Source organism: Podarcis liolepis (genome assembly GCF_965112155.1).
Source record: "Podarcis liolepis genome assembly, chromosome: 17".
Taxonomy (NCBI): Eukaryota; Metazoa; Chordata; class Lepidosauria; order Squamata; family Lacertidae; genus Podarcis; species Podarcis liolepis.
The window spans coordinates 40,979,975-41,000,842 of NC_139571.1; the positions used below are offsets into that span (position 1 = coordinate 40,979,975).

The 20,868-nt window shown below is 46.2% G+C and overlaps 1 protein-coding gene across 1 annotated transcript; it reads right to left on the reverse strand.

Moving 5' to 3' along the window:
* Positions 1–35: 35 nt before the first annotated feature.
* Positions 36–20,481, reverse strand: LPCAT3 (lysophosphatidylcholine acyltransferase 3). Its single transcript, XM_083481863.1, has 13 exons — positions 20,226–20,481; positions 9,185–9,292; positions 8,967–9,073; positions 8,723–8,816; positions 8,140–8,177; positions 6,411–6,589; positions 5,934–6,042; positions 4,241–4,327; positions 3,971–4,137; positions 2,080–2,227; positions 701–859; positions 454–580; positions 36–363 (listed from the first exon to the last, which is right to left on the reverse strand). Exons 1-12 carry the CDS (start codon positions 20,350–20,352, stop codon positions 464–466), a joined length of 1,440 nt encoding a protein of 479 aa, XP_083337989.1. The 5' UTR covers positions 20,353–20,481; the 3' UTR covers positions 36–363; positions 454–463.
* Between the last annotated feature and the right edge of the window lie 387 nt (positions 20,482–20,868).

The following is a 20,868-nucleotide window of genomic DNA, read 5'->3' on the forward strand; positions in this document are numbered from 1 at the left end:
CCGGTTTGTTTTTTAAAAAGCAGATGAGGCACAAGTGAAAAACCAACTGGGACCAATTTTATCTAACAGAATTGGAAAGTAGAAAAAGTCAGGCGGTGGCTCCATTCCTAGATGGCAGCTGCGACAAGTGCTTTACAATCATCTGACATTTCCAGAGACTGGAGTGTCCGTAGGGAGAAGTTGAGAGATAAGGCAACCTGTAGAAGAGGGGAGGGAGTTTGCAGCCAGTTCCCCAGTCCCCCTCAATCTGGGGTCTTTGCCCCTGTGCTCTTTTCCCAATGTCACTCTGCATGGGTTTGACCGCAGCAAGTTTGGCAGGTGATGCTTCTACCATCCCCATAATAAATGCACGCGTGGTACAATCTAGAAGAGAAAGAAGCAAAATTAATTAGCTGCGTGCCACCTGATTCTGCTTACGAAGCAGTAGCACACCCCCATGACTTTTTTTTTTACCTTTTGGTTGTTACTCGGCTTTCTTTAACTTTTCTTTTCGTGGCACAAGTACTTTCCGCATGTAAGGCATTGCAAACAGTAATGTGAAGAACACCACGTGGCCTAGGAAATAAATAGACTTGTATACCTAGAAGGAGCGAATGAGGAAGCGAGAGTTAAGACATGCTACTGCTGACAATAAGGAGAGGGAGGGAGGGAGGGAGGGAGGGGAAGTCCTCTTTCCCCATGGATTGGACTTCTTCAGTACCTTGAGCCACTTTTCCAAACTGAAGAGGCAAAATGGCACCAGAGAATATCCCATGAACATCCAGTGGAAAGCTTGCTGAATCACGTAGAAGAAAGGCCGCAAGATAGTGGTCGAGGCCATGGCAGCCAGAGGTGGACTGTCGTGTACCAGGTCAATAAGCTGTAACAAGAAGAACTTGGTCTCCATGGCTAGGATCAGACAACACCAAACCTTACTTTGTACTAACAGCAGTTAAGGGCCCACACCATAGTATGAGCTTCCACTGACTGGATAGGTCTTAACTGTTTTTCTGATTTCTATTTGTTCAGTACTAGAATCTAATGAGCAGCAGCTCTTGAGGTGGAACAGCAGCCCCAGCTGCGGCTTGTCAGTGGTCAGTAAACCCCTCAAAAAGCTAGTTTGTGGGCAGGCTTGAGTTGAGACAGCATGAGCCAGAGTTTTGTGTGGTCTAAAACCAGACTACACATGAAACAGGGATGGGGAAACTGCAGACCTCCGGATGTTGCTGGACTAAACCCCCACCCCTGCCCATCCGCTATGCTGGGCATGAGCTGGGAGTCGACAAAAATGTAGGATGAACACAGGCACCCTAGCCTGGTCTACTGAATTAGATTTCACCGAAGGGACATGTATAATAAATTGACTGCTTAATATGGCTGTCAACCTATAGCCCCCAATCTTAAATTGGTTTGATTCATTGGCATTTACGAAAGCCAAAGTCTTGGCCTTGGGTACTGTAGTGAGAAGAAAACATTTTCTTTCATTCTCCAGTCTAGAACACAAAAGATAGCCTGAAAAACCAAAACCCAACATGACCCTTTGTGAAACTGATGCTGCTCACTGAGGAATCACACAAGGAAGAAGTCAACTAACCTCCAATTCAGAAACTTCATTCCACATCCTTCCTGGCAATCTGGTGTTGCCAATTTATAAGATCTGATGGAGGACTTTCCAAGAAAGGCATAGTACCTAGATCAAGGTGAGCCGCCACCTGCTGCCATACCAAAGCTGGGTGAGACTCTAGATTTTGGGAATGAGGCCTGAAGGCTCTGACAGGGTCCTAGAGTCCTCCCATCTCCTTCCCTAAGTATAGTTAGCACTTTAGGGAGTAGGTGGGTGGGCTTTAGGACCTTCCCAGAGCCTTGTGCCTCTTTCCCTAAGCCTCTGGGAAGGCAGCGACTTTTAAGAAGAGGGCTGGGAGGGGACATCAAAGCTTTTGTCTCACTTCCTACCTCCAGTGAAATAAGGCTGTGTGCAGCCCATGGCCTCTGTATTGAAGCACTCTTGCAGCCCACTTGGAATGAAAAGTTGGGCCGCCCTGACCTAGAGGCTGACTTTAGCAACAGTCCTACTAGCACCACTCATTTAAAGCTCCTCACCTGTCTCTCAACAGTGACAATGAGGAACTCCATTTGGAAGCACACCAAGTATCCACAGTGCAGACCATGCCAGATAGCCAGGAAAAGCAAGGACAGTGCTTGAGATAATAACTTGTTCCCCAGGAATTTCAACCGCTTATAAATGTAGCTGTAGATGGAAAACAATAAATCCTTTCAGTTGCCAGTCCTGAAGGCATTAATCACCATTTAGTTTTCTCAAGAAAAGAAACAGTGTCATCTCAAAAAGGTAATGGTGGTTTCATCAAATTTTGGTTTGGTTTTTTGATGCAGGAGGCTCAAACAGCAAAAGAAAAGGGTTTTAAACCGGCACTTAAAAACACTGGCGGGCCCTGGTTCAGAGTTATCTTTTTCTCCATGTAGCAGAAATAATTTGATCTCAATTTTATGGAAAAAGCTGGTTTTAGTTAGATTGGGGTGGAGGCACTGGGCAAACAGAGTAATTAGATGCTAAGAATCAAACTTGGGACGTACGCTTTAGTACTGCGCTATGGCTTTCTTTATATACAAGATTTCTGTGCAAGTTAAATCTATTGCTATAGACTGCCATGGTGATCACTTCTAACCTCTTAATTAGCTAACTTCTTAGAATAATTTGTGCTCTATCTTAGATTTGTTGTGACAACCTTCATATAGGTTTTATTTTACTGCATGAATTTTTTTCTTTATTGGACTGGTTTCTAAAAGATATGGAGAATGCTTTTCAGTTAGGTAAATACAAACATCATTTGCCCACAAGAAAACCCTCAAGTTGAACAACTTGCGTTCCAGCTTAATTTCTCAATGAGCGGTTCTGGGGGCTCAAACTTTGTGTGGAATCCATTTCCACTATCATAGGCATGCAGCGGATATTTTCTATTTCATGTGTAAAAGCACTTTCTTGATTGGTGCTGTACAATTCCCAGAGTAGCCAAGGTGGTAGTCAACTAAGATTTACTCAGAGCAGACTGAGTGAAATTAACGAAAGTGACTAAATTAGGTCCATTCATTTCGTCTCCTCTGAGTCAAACCTATTTGAATACCACCCAGGGTATTAAAAATCACAATCCCACCAGCTCCAAATGTTACCAGCTTGTAATTCATAACAGGACTTTGTCAAGCCATTTTGCAAGATAAGGATAGTTGCATAGTCGTCACCACTCCAGGTGATGTAAAGAAGGAAAAATGGGTTGGGGATGAACACCTTGCTCTGAAGAAGGTAATCATGTGAATCTACTGTGGAGCAGCTGGATTATGCACAAAGACATTAGGTGAGGCATGGTGAACCTGTGGCCCCTTCAAGTGTTGTTCAAATCCCAAATGGTACTACCCTAGACAGCAGGGCCAGGAGCCACACCATGTGGCAATATCTGAAGGGCCACAGGTTCCCCCATCCCAGAGATTTTGTGTGCATGCTGGGAAGCTACATGGTGCTTTTGTGCCTTGCTGAGGCTAAGCAGGTCTCAGGCTTGCTCACTTCCTGGTTGGGAAACCACCAAAGAAGCCTTCTATATTACACTCCATATTACACCTAGAGTTCCATGGGCAAAGAATGGTGGGTATACATTTACTAAGTAAGATTGCTTTACTTAGTAGTAAATCTAATCAAGAAATCCTACTGAGTTCAAACAAGGATACTTACTACATTGTGCTAATCGTGAGCACAGAAGCCCTGTCCTTGCCCACTGTTATTTCTACTGATTTCCCTTAAGCTCTGGATATATGCTTTTTTAAACAATTAAACACTGCTCACATTTCAAAAGTGGGCCAAGGTAGTAAACACACAAAAAATAGATAGCCTCGGGACTTTTTCTGGTCTTGTACAAAAGGCTACCTCCTCTCTATCCAGGTCTGGGGCCAACTGTTCTGCAGAAAAGCTATCAGCATTGCTCACCGAGCCACCCAGGCGTTGGTGTTAGTGTTGAAGGAGGCGATGGTGCCTGTAAAATAAGGGGTTGTCTCGAATAGCCAGACTTTCATGTTAGCACAAGCATCCCACTTTGGCCTCCCCTTTTCATCCTTTCCATTGTAGCCAAGTCCCGTGATGATGCAGACTCCTTCCTGCAACGAAACCGGCGAAGATTAACAAGTTGTCTTGTCACTGCTTGGCCTTACTCAACAGGCGAAAGTGGTTTTGCAGGCCAAGTTTAGCTTCCAGGCTTACCGTGACCAGCCAGCAGGTAACATACTTATAGAGCATCGTCTTGCCCCAGATCAATATATAAACGCAGCGGAACCAGAAGGGCTGTTCCTGCAGGAAACAAAAAAAATCAAAATCTGTGAGGTGAGCTTTGCCCTGGAAATCAGAGGCAAGACTTCAATGAACTTGCTATGATGGGAGAGTCTGCTCAGTTGCAACATGCAAGAAACAAGAACCTAATGATGAATCAAACATGCAACTCTGGGAATAACCTGTGGCTCATCTCAAAAAACTCGACTGCAGTTGCAACAGTACAGAGAAATGGCATATAAAGCTGGGTTGTGGTAGGTAAAACTAGTATTAAAATATTCTCATAGATGTATGATGCAAACAGGATGTGTAAAATATCTAAGGATGCCTTTCATATAGTTAGCAGTACACATTTATGTATATATACACATAATAAAAAAGCAGCAGGAAAATTTAAAGGCATGCAATGTTTTGAATGCATTCAATACAAGCCAAGTTGTTTCTCATGTAGTTTTGGGTAGAAGTGTAGATTTTTGTTTAGAATTATACATTCTCATGCAAGTGTTTATGGTGGTTCATGGAAAAAGAAGATGCATGGAGATGGGACAGAGACAAAAGCTTCTTCTAGCTGAGAAAGTACTTGGACTCAAGGTAGATAGATAATTTATTACGGTCAGAGACCAGCTTATAAAACACACTTGGGGGTACAATCCCATAAGGAAAACAAACATTTAAAACAATGTACAACAATAAATTTAAAATTTATAAATGTGATAAGCGTATAGACACTTAAAACTTTAAGATAAGCTACTGCAGAGAGATGACCCAGAGTCACCCATGGAACAGAGTTCGGGGATTTTCTTAACAAACTAGTTTGAGTCGGGGGATTGTTTGCGCCTACAGATCTGTACACAGAAGCTGGCGACCATCCGGGTCGTCTTATGATCTTTGCCTAAAAGGAAAAGGTCAAATCTTTGCTTTTCTGGGAGGTCAGCGAGACTCAGCAGCAGGGGATCAATGGTCTCACTATGTGCCTCTTCATAAAAGGGACATCTAAAGAACAAATGCTCTAGGCTTCCTATATCCCCCAATGAACAGGCACAAAGTCTCCGAGCATATGGGACTTTTTTAAAGGATCCTTCCAGGACCGGCAAGGGCAGAGCCAGGCTTCTGGCGAGTGTAAAGGCCCTTCTTGCATTTTTAGATACGAGAAAGAAGAGATATGCTGCCGGTGCGGCTAGATCTCTCTCGATTTCTTCAATTTTATAGTCGGGGCACCTAGAGCAGTCCTGTTGTCTCTCGGTGTCTATGATTCTTTGCCTGACCGTAGCTTTTGCCTGGCCCAACCCCAGACTTAGAAGGGCTTGAGAGGCAAACCCCCGTTTCTGAAGGGTGTTCAGGACTGCTGTCTGCCAGCCTGACTGGTACTGGTCGCAGAGGATCAGTGGGGCTATTTATCTACTTGCACTTTGACATGCTTTCGAACTGCTAGGTTGGCAGGAGCAGGGACAGAGCAACGGGAGCTCACCCTGTTGCGGGGATTCGAACTGCCGACCTTCTGATCGGCAAGCCCTAGGCTCTGTGGTTTAGACCACATACAAATACTCTAGCAATAATAATAATTATAATAATTACTAATACTATTCCTCCTGGAGTTACCGCTCTTTCTCCTCCAAGCCCTTCTTACCAGGTAAGCATCTGAGACAAGGTATTCCTCAGGGATGTATGGGGCCACGACAGTGTAGACCACCATGAAGAAGAGACCCAAGCCCAGGCGCTTAAGGGCAGGCACAAAGCTGAAATGAATGTTGGGGAGCGGGGGGGGGGGGGGGGAGGGAGGAGAGAGGAAATCAGTCATCCAGCGGTGCACTATTTCAGAACAAGGGGAAAGTGGACTGTGGCTTAAATGGACAATGTTATGTGCTTTTAATTACAATGACTACCTTTTTGGGGGGGAACCCTGGAGAACTTGACATTTTGGGCACTGCACATGAGTCTGTAATATTTTGCTTGACCCAATAAAGTTATAGCCCTTACATGGATTTTGGAATCACCACCTTTACGAAGCTGGAATGCCCTACACCCCACAATGTTTGGAGTCTTGATTAGTAGCACTATGGACAAGAATACTCCAGGCACTGGGAAGCGGGGCAAGGAAAATTACCTGTTGGGTCTCTGGCCTGGAACGTCAGTCAACTCGCCTCTTGTCAGCTTATGATATTGTGTCATGGAGAACTGTGGCCCCACCATGAAGCCACCATAGAAATACACGAAGCCAGTGACTTCCAGTAAAGTAGGAACTCCCCGAACGGCAAGCTGTCGTTGTTCAGGAGTGAGAGCCTGCTGTAGAAAAATAATAAAGAGACCAACGACAGCATCAGCATTCGTGAATTTGCTTTTGCTTGCATGCATGAGATTTTTTGTTAGTCTTAAAGCTGCCTAACTCACTTGCTCTAAATGCTTTGAAGAACAAGATCCACCATTAGGAATCCCATAGGTCAATCATGGACAGAAATCTCTAGGTTCATAGCATGCTTTGTAGTGTCGTTCATAATCCTAACAGCGAACTGTTCTGGTATTTGCTTTCCTAAGGACTTGTCAACTGCAACTTTTTTCTGGCTTTATTCCCTGGAGTTCTAGAAATGGAAGCAGGGACTGGCACAGAAGAAGCCATGATAAGCTCAAGGGCACAGTAACAGATAGCATTTCTCTACCCAATCCTCCCTAACATCCTCAAATGAACTACCCCCACTCCCACCCACATATGTCCAAACTTGAAGAAATACTGCTTGATAGACCTGAAAGCAGGAGGTTTTTGCAAAGGAGCGGGAGGATACAAAGTCAGCATTTGTACCAACTTTATTTGCTATTTTTTTCCTTAAGTCATCACTCTCTATTATCTGTAATCTTTGCCTCAGGCCTGTGGCCTGTTTAAAAGAAACTTCATTTAAAAGAGCCCTTCATTTTTCTGGCCTTGTTCCCAGCAGCCCTTATGCACAAAAGCAAAGGCCTGAGTTGGAGTCCTGCCCTCCCCCTCAAATCATGATCTGGATACTGCCGTTGACAGGTGTGAGTGGATTAATGCTTCATAGGTGTTTCAGCATATTCAACGTCCCAGCTGACCGCCCCCTCAGACTGGAAGTTTCAAGTCATCTTCTCATGGGCCAAGTTTATCAAGTCTCACTTGGATTGGATGAAGCACATTTTCTGCTCAGCCCCAAGGATAACTTTAAAATAAGAAAGTGAGTTGTGTGTCTGTGTAGTGTTAAGGTGATCAAAACGGCTTAGGAATTTTGGTCCCATTTTCTTTGTAACCAGGGCTTTGTAAGTCTGCCAGCTTTGTTTGCTTCTTGCACCTTTTTTGCTTTCACTGCCTCACCTTTCAAATACAGTCGTACCTTGGAAGTCGAACGCCTTGCTCCCAAACGTCGCAAACCCAGAAGTGATTGTTCTGGTTTGCGAACGTTCTTTGGAACCTGAACGTCAGTCACGGCTTCTGATTGGCTACAGGAGCTTCCTGCGGCTAATTGGAAGCCACGCCTTGGTTCCTGAACGTTTTGGAAGTCAAACGGACTTCCGGAACCGATTCCGTTCGACTTCCGAGGTACCACTGTATCTGTAACTTTCTGATTCTCTTAACAAGCCTGATGTTTGACTTCTTATACCAGATTTTTCCTCTCTGCTTGTTTGTACAAGTGTTTGGAATTCAGAGGTTCACTCATAACCTGTTTGAGAAGTGGACGGTTTCTACCCTGAAAAAAACACTTTCCTGGATACCCAGCCTTCTCCACAGGACCCTTTCCTAATTGCTGCAGCCTTTATCTCCAATAACTCCCCTGAACACAATCCCGTTGAGAGGAATGGGGGAAAGAAAATGATTCCATTTCACTCACCACTTCCTTTCTGCCATCATAGTAATCAATGACCAAACCTAGGGGTAGAAAGAGATACCAATAAATCAAGGAGGCGAACACTGTACAAAAAGTCAGCCCACCGAATGGCCTGAAAAACCCAATGTTGCAGTTCAGTGAGTATGAACCAGGTTACTATCTGGAAGCCCCATGCAATCTGCCCTGAGAGGCTACTGGAAGCCCCATGCAATCTGCCCTGGGATTTCCCAATACAGTCGTAGCTTGGTTCTTGAACGGAATCCGTTCCGGAAGTCTGTTCCGACTTCCAAAACATTCGGAAACCAAAGTGTGCCTTCTGATTGTCTGCAGGAAGGTCCTGCAGCCAATCGGAAGCCATGGAAGCCCCATCAGACCTTCGGCTTCCAAAAATAGTTCGCAAACTGGAACAGTCACTTCCGAGTTTGCGGCATTCAGGAGCCAAAATGTTTGAGCCGCAAGGCGTTCGTTCGCAAACCAAGGCACGACTGTACACGTTTTAAAAGAGAAACATAGCTGGACCGTAAGAGGGAATCTGTGGCGCCAAAGCACAGCGATGGAACAGAACCGGATGAGCAAAATTGCTTACCTATCAGCTTGAGAGTCAAGACACAGTGTGGCATGGTCCATTTGATGTCATAGCTCTCTGTGGCAGTGAAGAAATAGCCGGCCATCAGATATATCTGAAAGACATTAGCCGTGAGGATAAACCGCTGCTTCCTCTATCTGCCTTCCCGCCCCCACTCCCCGGGCTCCTGCTCAGCTCTTGCTGGGCAGAGCAAAAGACAGCAAGATCAGAATCTCAGAGCGGAACACAGAAGGAACAGGTTTACCATCTGAAAGCAGAAGGAAGTGCCGACGGCAGTGACTGTGCGGCCCATGAGCCTCAGTATGAGAAACTGAACGAAGACACATATGAGGGAGTGACAGAACTGCGGCCCTGAGGAGGTAAATGTGAGACAATTAGAAACTGCAAGGAAAAGCAACATCGCCCCCCCACCCCCACTCTGGTACTCACTGGTCGGGCAGCCATCTTCTCAGCCCCCCTTACCAAAGTTGAAGTAGGCAACCGAGAGCCCCGTTAGCGTGTTGTACAGGTGTATGAGGTAGAGGTCTTTCTGGAAAAGGAAATAGCGCTGGAACAAGGCAAAAGGGTATCCTGTAGGGAAAGAACAGGAAGACAGATCAGTCCAGACGAACACAAACGGATTCTATAAAAGCGTTCCCTTTTGATTATTCTACTATCCAGGGGACGAAGAGGGTGCACCAAACTGACCGTTTAGGACTCACATTAGCTAAATAAGACTTTACTGTGAGCTCATGGCTATCTTCTAGACTCAGCCCAGTCTGTAAGGAGGAACAGGGAAGTTAAGAGTGCCTTGCTCCAGGGTTTTTTTTTCCTGGGGGGACGAAGGGGTTCACATACCCCAAAACATTTTGTGAATTAAGTTTGTACTCATTGAGGGGCAGTATTTCAATATGAGTAGAAAATGAGAGAACCCATAAACATTTTTTGAGGGGGAAAAGCAAAATTAAAAACCCCAAAAGAGGCACAGATAAAATTTTATAAAGACTTCAAACCATACAAAAATTATGACAGCATTTTTAAATGAGCACCAGTTCTCAATGACAAGAGAACTACATCAGATGTCCAACACTATGTAATGATCAGAGAAAAAGTAAAATTAAGACACCCTTTGGAAGTAGAAACCCTGGAAAACTGCATCAATCTTCTAACAGACCCACAAGGCTAATCCTGATAAAGATCTGCCCCATGGAGACAGAAAAAATTCTCCACCCACTGCATAAGATACTTCCTGAGTCAGTTTTAACTGGGCTGTTGACAATGGCTGAGTACCCTTGGTTTCTCCACACACCCAGAATACTGCCCAGGCATACTAATTCTGCTAAGTGTGATGGTGTGATCTTCAGAGTGGTATACAAATTTAACAAATAATGATAATAATAAAATGTTCTTTTAGCACAATTCACTGTGATGCTGCCACATCTTTCTCTCTGTACTCAACAATTTAAAGTGACTAAGAAACAGAGCTTTGGAAGAAAGGACTGGGGGAAGCTTTGGCTGACACCCTAAACACACCTTTACTTTTTTCCAGTTCAGTCCTATGGAGGAAGAACTAAAGTGCTGCATTTGGAGACACTGGTGCAGAAGCGGCAAAACTTGCCACCCCCACCTGCCCCCATGACCTGGATGTTGGGGAGCTGGAGTTGACCAAGAACCTGTGATGAGCTGCAATGTATTCTAGGGTGCAGGATAGACCAAAATGCCATGTGCCGTCCCAAAGAACCCTTGTAAATTAAAATGATTTGCTTCACACACGTCTCATTCCAAAACGCCGATGATAAACTTACCAGTAAAATTTCCTGAGTCGATTATTTCGTATTCAGGCAGTTTACTGATTACACAAGTTTTACTCTCTCTAACATTTTGTAAGTCTGCATCAGGTCCTTCAACGCTCTGAACTGCAACGCTGTTCTAACCAAGAGCTCCCCCTTGCCTCACCTCTGCTCTCTCCCCCCCCCAATTCATGACTGACAGTTGCACATTTCAGCCAGTTGCACAATGAACTAGATTCTAGTAAGTGTAATCGACCACACAAGCCATATTTTACCATTGCTCTCCAGTACAACCAGCCATGCTATAAATATTACCTAGTAACCAAGTGACATTGTAATTGGATCTCACACTCCTTTCCCCTGAAGAAGTGGTTTATTTATGAGTCTCCTACAGAGCTTTCTGGATTATTTTAATATCAGATATATAGCACAGCTACAACTTCTCTTGCATTTACCCTCATGCCAATCCTGTGAGGTTGTACTCCATTATTTTGTTTGTTTTGAAATTAAAGAAACACATCGACAAATCCTCAAGTTTATAGCCCAAAGGCTTCAAGCCTCAAGGTTCAAATCTTCCTACTCCCCACCCTCAGGTTTAATGATTTACTAATGGAATCAAAGGTTCAAATCCCATTAGTCTTGTTCTGTGCCACCTAATCCTTTTAGCAGAATTAGCAGCAGCCCACATTCTTGGGAGCTTTTAGACTGCAGATACTCACTAGATTTTTAAAAAACAAATTGAGATGATGCATGAGACACCAATTTAGCACACTTGCACCTCTGGTGAAACAAGTTTCTGAAGCACTGTACAAAATCTGCAAAACCTTAGTTTCCCAGTAATGATTGTAGGATAAAAAGAAATAAGTTGGTGAGCGCTTATTTCTGAGAGCACCCTGAGCTACAAGGGCTGTCACACTTCAACTTTCCTGGAAAGCGGAAGACAAACTAATGCAGCCACAGATACACTGCTTCTCTTCTCTCAAACTAAAAAAATAACTAGATCCAGGACCAAGCAGTAATTTTAAGGGATAAATTCACACACACAAGTGTTCTGGTACGCAATGTGGATTATTGTCCTTATGACACGCCTTGCCAATGCAATGATGTCGTTAATCACAGGCACTATTCGCTCCAAACTTATCTTTGCAGCCATAAAAGCAAGGAGTTCCAAAAGAAATGCTGATTCTCAGAATGCTCCTGACGGTAGGAGGTAGGTGGCAAAGTTCTTGGCAAAGTTGAGGACGTAGAGCAACCATAAACTAAGAGTCTCTGAATACCATGAAACTGAGAGTCATGATTCCAATGTACTCATAATACCAGAGGCTTTGCCTAGGAGCTTGATGAAGAAAAAGCAGGTAGTATTTACACAGAGCACTGCTTACAGTCTGGACCAGGAGGAGATCTTACTAGCACCTTCCCTGTCCACTCCCATTAGATCTTCAGTGAGGTCCGTCTCTGGGTTCCCTTCTACTGGAGATGTGACCAGCATCCAGCTGGGGACTGGCCCTTCCTGGCTGTGGCCACCCAACAGTGGGCCGCTCTCCTCAAGGAGGCTGACCTGGTGCCTCCTTTGAAATCATTTCAGCCGCGAGGCTATTTTCCAGGCCTCTTAGTCCAATCAGTTTTTATCTCGGCTGGTGATTTGCTGCTACCTTCTTATATTTTTAGAGTGCTTTCATACATTTTAAATGTTTTATTGGATTTTGTATTACAGTACCGTAAGTCACCCTAGGAATTATTTGAGAAGCAGGGCAGAAATTCCTGTAATTAAAAATAAGATAAGAGGGATCAATGTTTGCAGGAATTATCCTGTCGAGGCCCTATCTGATACAGTTTGGAGCTCCACCAGCGGTACGTGCCAATGGGGTTTGCACAGAACTCCCTAATCAATTGTACGCCATGTGTCAAATTTGTATTTCTCCTGTTCTGATCCCTTTCTTAGTGACCCCAAACTGCCCCCTCAGCTTCTCTCCTGGCATGGCCATCCCTGACCTCAACCTGTATCCAAAAGAATGTTATATAATCCAACAATAGACTTCCTGAAGACCTGGCAATGCTCACCTGCTGGGAAGGGTCACCTTTCTGTGGTCCAGCACAGGTGTCGCAAGCTGAATGTCACAGGCTGTATTCCCAGCCCCTCCAGTAAAAACATCTCAGGCTCCTGCGCTAGGAAATATCACTCTCTTTCCAACACCTTGGGAAGTTGATGCCAATCATGAGTGAGCAGTACTGGGCTAATAAACCAATGACCCAACTCAAGATCATAGAATCGTACAGCCTGAGGATAATCTAGTCCAGCCGTCTGCAATACAGGAATGCACTGCTCTCCCATATGGGGATTAAACCTGCAACCCTGGCATTGTTAGCACCACTCTAACCAACTGAGCTATCAGTAGCAAACCCTTCTTCGCAGGGACAGGCTGTGGAACGAGCACACAGTCAAAAGTGAGTTGGTGGAAACATAGCAGACTTTGTGCACTGCGAATCTTGTTCACATCCAACCATATCAATGCATCCAGAGACATGAAAACATGTAGAAGGAGCGTGAGAGGTACAGAATGCTGATATCATAGTATCACTAGACAGCTGAGAACGAAAGCCCCAAATGCTGGGCATCAAGGCAGCCGGCATGCTAGTGCTGAAGGCTAACTTTCCACTTCAAGTACCAAAAGAGTATTAGAGAAAGGTTACCAGACGTCCCCGTTTCCCGGGGACAGTCCCCGGATTTACAAATCAGTCCCCATACAAAATCCACCGAAGTTGAAAAGTGTCCCCAGATTCATTGGAAAAAAGCTGGTAACCTTATACTAGAGGGCCAAAAACACTACCGGCAAATGAATACAGAAACTATTATATGGAAGATTGTGACAGTTAAGAAGCTAGCTGGAGACCTGACATGGAAAAAGCAGAAGTACTACATAGTAAATGAAAGCATTCATTCGGTAAAAATGTGAGGAGCATGATCAGGCAGTGCTGGATATTAGTTCAAAATGATGTCTTCCTGTAGATCTTACACAATGCCCATTGACATAAATGCACTTTTAATCCAACGCTCACCTGAGATGCGTAAAGCTGCCTCCAATAAGGTGTGGTGCTGAAAGCACAGGTGAAGCTAGGGCAAGATCCAATTACGATATAGCTCATGCCATATAGGATTGCATTTCCAGAAGGAATGACTGTACAGGGCATTTTGTAAAGTGCTGTAGCTTATGCTTACTAGGAGTTCCGTGTGCACCTTGAAGTACAACCACCTTGCCTGGCAGAGAGATAGTGAACTGTCTGTTTACAGACAGGGGAACAGTCACAGTGTCCCACATATGCAGCCCCGCAGAGCCGTTACCTGAGCATAACTTAAAGGCAATGGAGTTGGGTAGGGCTGAGCAGTGTTTCCCAACTTGGGAACCATATGGCCCCCTGGGGGCCCCCAGCGTATTCCAAGGGGGCCACAAGATAAAATCGCACAAATGGGGGGGGGGGCGTAGCACCAGCCTAGGGGGCCACAGAGGGAAGTGAGAAGAGAGGGAAATCATTATTTTTTAAAATCCTGATTGACTGGCTATCCGCTTGGCCAATCACAGGAGGTAAGGGGGCGGGTAAAAGGCCTAGCACTCCTTTTTGCCACGTGTGTTTTCTTGGAGCAGTCCTGGTTTGTTTCGGGGGGGGGGGGAGGGCAATCGCTAAGGCTCCCGTTTTGACCAGTAGAGCTTGCGATCCAGAACCCCCAGCTCAGGCGTGGTGGTGGGGTGGCAATGGTAGGGCTGGGAGAGCCGGAGCTGCTTGTTTGATGTATCACAGTATTTTAATATTCTTTTGGAAGCCGCCCAGAGTGGCTGGGGAAACCCAGCCAGATGGGCGGGGTATAAATAATAAATTATTATTATTATTATTATTGTTGTTGTTGTTGTTGTTGTTGTTGCTGCTGCTGCCAGTGCTGGGCCCGGTGGCAGCCTGGGCCCGACTCTGCAAAGTGCAGGGTGCAACCCACCCCACCGTCTAGCCGAGGGGGATCTGATGCTGCTGACTTGCATCTGGTAAGTAAGTGTCTACTCAGAAGAAAGCTGTACTGAATTCAGTGGACCTTACTCCCAGGTAAGTGTGTTTGGGACTGCAGTGTTTTATCTAGGCAGCCAGGGCACCTCCGGGTGACAAGATCTTTTTGCACCAGGTCAGTGAAGCCTTTTAAAATTCTCCCATATATGCAGAACTCCCTGTGCGCCTTTTGGACTGTATCTGTAGGTTTCCTCCTCTGTGTCAAATAACTGGGGTCAAATAATCATTGTTTAGTTTTTATAATTCACAGAAGATGGATCTCCCACGGGAGGTTCTGGACTCTCCTTCCTTGGAGGTTTCTAAGCAGAGCTTGGCTGGCCATCTGTCATGGATGCTTTAGCCGAGTTTCCTACATAGAAGTGGGATGGACTAGAAAGATGACCTTTGGGGTCGTCCCTTCCAGCTCCACGATTCTGTGTTCTTCTGCTTCAACAATATTTCACTATGTTCCTATCATTTTATGTAATTGCATTTTGTATCAGTTATTAAAACTATAAATAAAACTTGTTCTATTTACAAACAAAACATTTAAATAGCTACCTTTCTACCAGTAGGATGGGGGGGGGGCATGGGCATAGCCAGGATTTTTGTTGGGGGGAGGCAGAAACTCAGGTTTGTATTGATTTTTACTTATTGGAGGAGGAGCTGTCCCCCTGGGGGGGGGACCGGAAGGAAACAAGGTGGGAAGGGGGCCACGGTCGGAAAAGGGTTGGGAAACACTGGGGGAGGGAACAGAAGGCAAGAGACAGAACAGGTGGAGCACCTCTGGCAAGTGGAGAAGAGATAGGCAGTAACGCACACCATCACTAATCTTATAAAGAAGACTGATGTAACCAGCATCAGATACACAAGACTGACGTAGCCAGCATCAGATACATCTGAGATAGACAGGCTATTTTATCTTTGTAAGGAACACAAGAGTAGAGTGCACACTTCAAAACAGATACAGAAAAAAAAGCTTGAAAAATGATTGGTCTAGATTTAAAACAGGTCCAAGTGGTTTTTTTAAGATTTATTCTGTCAATCCCTTTAAGTCTCCTCTCTCACTGTTCATAAAAACATGGCGCATGGATAGAAATGGCAAAAGTTATTGCGGGAGTGAAGTATTCTGCACTGACCAGAAGGGAATAGCCCCCCCCCCCCCCAGGAAGGAGTGCTCTGCATCAAGCCCTAGTGGGAAGAAACTGCTGACAGGTGTCAGGGGTTAGGAGAAATCTGGTGCCCCAATGAGAAGGAAAAGAGGGCAAGAAGCTTGTTTGGGAAAGAAGGAGGAGTTTGGATTTTATATCCCTCTTTATCACTACCCGAAGGAGTCTCAAAGTGGCTAACATTCTCCTTTCCCTTCCTCCCCCACAACAAACACTTTGTGAGGTGAGTGAGGCTGAGAGACTTCAGAGAAGTGTGACTAGCCCAAGGTCACCCAGCAGCTGCATGTGGAGGAGCAGAGACGTGAACCTAGTTCACCAGATTACGAGTCTACTGCTCTTAACCACTACACCACACGGTGGATACTTGTCTTCTTTCATTTCATTACCTGATAAGGCAGAGGTGGGTACTTGTCCCCCTCCAGATGTTACTGGACTCCCATCAGCCCCAAGAAGCACGGTGAATAGTCACAGGTGTTGGGAATAGTAGGACTGCATCTGGAGGACCACAAGTTAATTACTCCCTGACCTAAGGTATGAGAGTGTGGCGGTGCAAGTGACATGCTGATCATGGTCACTGGCTCTGGCACATTCTGGAAACTGGATGGCCACTGTGGGTTTGGCAAACTGGGAGGTTCTGTAAGAGGAGATTGGTTCCAGTTTCATTTACAAAATCATCCCAGAAAACCTGCAAGTGAGGATCAAGAGAAAGAAATTAGTAAGAGCCTCCTGAAATTAGCAATAATGTTCTTGGCCATCAAAGTGAGGAAGGAATTGTGTGGCTCAAGAAAGATGTGCTGCATTTTGACAATGCTGAACCTCTGGAGTGCAGTACATTTACACAATACTTCTCACGTGAGATCAGTTGATAGCAAGATCAGCAGATCTGCCTCGCCCTACTCAATAATTAACAGTGATCCAACTTTCCCACATGATCCTGTTAGTTAAGACAGCCACACCTTAGCAGAGTTCCCAGTCAGGTTTGGATGCTTCTCCACAGTATGTGCAATGCCAACCTTCTACTTCTGAGAAAACACACATGATCATGCTTGGTCTAAACTGAGACTAAGACATGTGGAGAATTTAAACTGAAGTAGTTGGTTTTTAGAAGTGATTGGCAAAAGCAAGTCAGAGAGACCATAAATAGGTCCGTAGAGCATTGCTTCATTGGAAGCATCACCACTATCCTGTTTGAAAGCACAGTGGTTCCATCTTGGAGTATTACCACCTCAGGTTTCCCCATCAGAGGTCTTTACATAAACCCAGAGCTAGTTTTCATTTGCACAATTAAGATACAGTCCTCCTAGTTAAACTGAACACAGCCAGTTATCTTTTCCCTTTGATATGCATTCCTAAACATCTAAAAACCAAAACATTTTAAAATTAAGCCTGGTGACAGTGATTCATATTTAGCTGAACAGGTCTCCCTGGAAAAAAGAGAGTCTACCATCCACATTTCAGAATGCCAAGAGATCCAAAGGAACACAGGAAAAGACATTCTAACGTTGCAGCTCTGAATTGAGGGACTATTTATTTTGCAAAGATGGCTTCTGTGGAACACAGATATGCTTTCCTCCTAGCAGAACTTAGCTTTGTGCCACCAAAACGTATATTAACCATGAGAGCTGGAGAGAGATAAAGAATACATATAAGTTCCTGACATAGCAGTGCCTCTCCAAGCCGTCTGGCTAGCTGGCTTTAGGAGGAAATTTGAGATGTCCTGTAATTGTTCACTTCTAACGCCAAGTTTGATTCATGCCCAAACTTACAGATCCTTATGCACAGCAGCAGATGGCACACACAGATTCAGTGGTGTAAAGATGGTATATGCACTTTCCTGCCAAGGAGAGGACTAAGAGTGAATGGGGTATCTGTTTTGTTTTAGGTGAATTAGACTTAGAAGACTGTCAGAATTCAGAAAAACCACCCTAAGCCATCCATATCCATTGTAAAGGCTGTTGGGAAGCCACAAATCCAAAACATAGCTATGACTCATCCTTTACTTTCAAGCCTGCCTATCAATCTGCATGTGGTGCCATGAGCCCAGCAATGTGCAGCACTCAACATGGTGCCCCCACAATCTTCACTGATGCTTGGAGACATAACCTTTCTTTCATCTAAAAATAACCTGGAATCCTTCCACCCTTTCTTTTCTTGTGTTGTGCTGGACTTGGAATAGGGCAGACAGAACTAGAAATTCTCCAGCCCTAACCATGTCTACTTAGAAATATGTCAATGGAAGTATGCTTAGAACTGTGTCACAGGTTACAACTCCAGCACTATTCATTTTATGACATGCATATGTGCTCCCAAGGTCACTCATATATTTTTCTGCCCTAGACTTGGGCTGCAGGCAGACCACCAGCAGTTTCAAGCACCTGTAGCCAGGGGGTGATTGCTGATTCAGAAGGCAGGCAGCTGAACTCATGCACCTTTAAGAACTGCACAGAACATTTGTAGGAGTGAAAAGTAACTGCACCTGTTTCTGCTTCCTTCTTCTGTGCAATCATGAAAAAAGGAAAGGAGCCACGCTGCCCTTATTCAGTGCTCACTGCTCTAACTCTTAATGGCAGATCAGTGCTAATTTCACACACCTGTATGCAAGGAGTGATAGTAGATTAGGAGTGTCTAACCTAAGATCCTCCAGATGTTGAACTCTTAACTCCCATTAGCTCCAGTTAGCAAAGCTCAAGGGATGATGGGAATTGTTGCTGGTGTCTGTCTGCCAAACCACTACGTTAGCAGCACCGAAGCGGCCTTCCTGGGGCGCAAGCCTGGGCAGTGTGTGTGGAGGTCCTGGGTTGCCCAAACGAGAAGACTCCCCTCTCAGCCTTGCTGATATGGTCCAAAGGAAAACAAAGCAATACATTTGGCACCAGCTTGGCTGCAGGAGTTGCTGAAATGAAGTGCACAAGGCAACATCCAACTGTTTTGGGAACTCCACTCTGGATTTGTGGGGTTTACCCCTTAGCCTTTTCATCTCCTGAAGGTGTCCCGCAAGGCAGCTGAGGTTTAGGATCAGAGGTTTTCCTTCTCCTAGATGGGCTACCTTTCCAAGCTGACAAGCTTCATCTGCCCCTCAATTCCCTCTATGGCATGTGCAGAAACTGCCTACTTGACCACTGCACACACCATTGGTTTCATCTGCTCCAGCCGGAGCCTGTCTTCGCATGCAGGGGAAGTCCCTAACTCACCAAGGATTTGAGACCCATCAACTGCCCTCACCTGGTTTAGCCAGCCAGTTAAAGCCGTTTCCTGGGGTGTGGCTGCTATCACATTGCAACAGCTTCTAGGAGCCACAGGTGAGAACTGAGTGCAGGGTGAGGATCAAAGGTGGACAGGACAAACTACCCCAGAAGGAGCATGGTGTGTCCCCCAGCAGAGGTACTACCCCTCCTCTAGCTAGCACACCATCTGCAACAACATCTGGAGGCCTAGAGGTTAGCCACCTTTGCCATACATGTAATGAAGGACAGTAGGGTTCCCATGGCTTTGACAGCTATGTAAAACAGAGTTCTGCAGGACCCTTAAGACTAGCTGATTTATTACAGCATAAGCTTTTATGGATTCTGAGAAAGAAGACTGGTATGTGAAACCCACTGCATGGGACTGAGAAGACACTGCTTAACTCAAGTTCTGTCTTCTACACAGTTATTAAAAGTAGGCAAGTTCTTGCTGTCCCCTTCCTTGGCAGACAGTCAGTCAAACAACTTGCTGATCCCAATCTCTATGGCAGACATCTGTAACAAAGGCAAGGGGAACAGAGACCAGAAAGGCTATGGAGGTCAGTATATATATATACATACAAGAACAGCCTTGCTAGATCAAACAGAAGAACCTTTCCCTGTTTCGAAGTGATCAGCCACATGCTTCTAAGCGCACACAGAAGGGCAGCCCACCATTTCCTGTTTTCTCTCTCACACACAGACACAGACACACTACAACTGCAATTTAGGATAAGCAGCCTTATGGTAAATCAGACTATTTCTCCATACAGCTCTCAGTGGCCTACTGAGAAGAAGTAGCAGTGGCTCCCCAGCAGAGTTCTTTCCCAGCACCTGCTCCTCAAGATTTATTCTTACAACTTTACTTGTAAAACAATTAAGATCCTCCAGATGCAACGGGCTACCAAAAAAACCCAACACCCCCCCCCCCCACTTCCTCTGCATGTTAACCACCTGCTACAGCCTCCCTCCCAGTTTTCCCAGGAAGTGCATTTCAGAGAATATGCGGGTTGTTATAATTATTCTGCTTATTCCTACCCCGCCTTCCTCCGTCCCCCCCCCCCCCCGGACAGGGGCTCAAGGCGAAAATAGGAACAGCTGGAACATGTGCAGGAAGGAGGAGTGGGCTTTGGGCGGGTGTGGCTCGATCCCTCGCGCCACAGGTGAGAAGGGTCCGCCTGCCCTCCTCCATGCCAGACACGTGTGCGCGGGGTACGTGTGAATGGGGTGTCCCGCCCGCAAGCCACGACCCGCTCCCTTCCCTCTCCCGCACAGCACCACCACCACCCGCCGCTCCGCCCCGTCCCTTACCCACCCATGAAAATGGACAGGATGAGGCGCAGCGCCTGCTCCGAAGTGCCCAGCGAGCTCGCCACCTCCGCCAGGCTGGTGGCTATGTGGAAGCCGGACCCGGCGCCGCCGCCGCCGCCCTCGTCCGCCATCTTCTCCGCCCGCCCGACTGGACCCGCTCTGGCGACCCCTTCCGACGCCCGGCAACGGCACTGGCAGCACCGGCGGCGGCGGCGCGGCGGCCCCCTCACCCAAGCCACGCCCCCTCCCGCGGCGCCCCGCCTCTCGGGCCCATTGGCCTCCGGGCCGCCGGCTCCCGCGCCTCATTGGCTAACAGGTGGCAGGGGGCGGAGCGAGCGGCTCCGAAGCGTAACTGAGGCAAAGGTTACTCACGCCTCCCCGCCCCCCTCCCCACGCGAGAGGGCGGCGCCTCGGAGTGGGAGGGGGGAGAGGGAGGGGGGAGCCGTTTCCTATTGGGGAGGAAGGGCGGCGTCCCGAGCGCGAGGCGGATCCCCGCTTCTCATTGGCTCCCTTCAGACAGGAGAGACCCAGGGAGGGAGGGGGGACGGAGGAGGAGGCGTTGCCGGGGTTACTGTCGGGCACGAGGCGGGAGGAAGGGGGCGCGCGGCCTTGGGGCTGGCATTGCTGAAAAAAGAATCATATATATA

Coding starts and splice junctions, on each gene's coding strand:
- LPCAT3 (XM_083481863.1), bottom strand. CDS start 20,352: ATGGCGGACGAGGGCGGCGGCGGCGGCGCCGGGTCCGGCTTCCACATA. Junction 9,293..20,225: donor CATCCTGTCCATTTTCATGG/GTGGGTAAGGGA, acceptor CTTTCCCTACAG/GATACCCTTTTGCCTTGTTC. Junction 6,043..6,410: donor CCAGGCCAGAGACCCAACAG/GTAATTTTCCTT, acceptor CATTCATTTCAG/CTTTGTGCCTGCCCTTAAGC.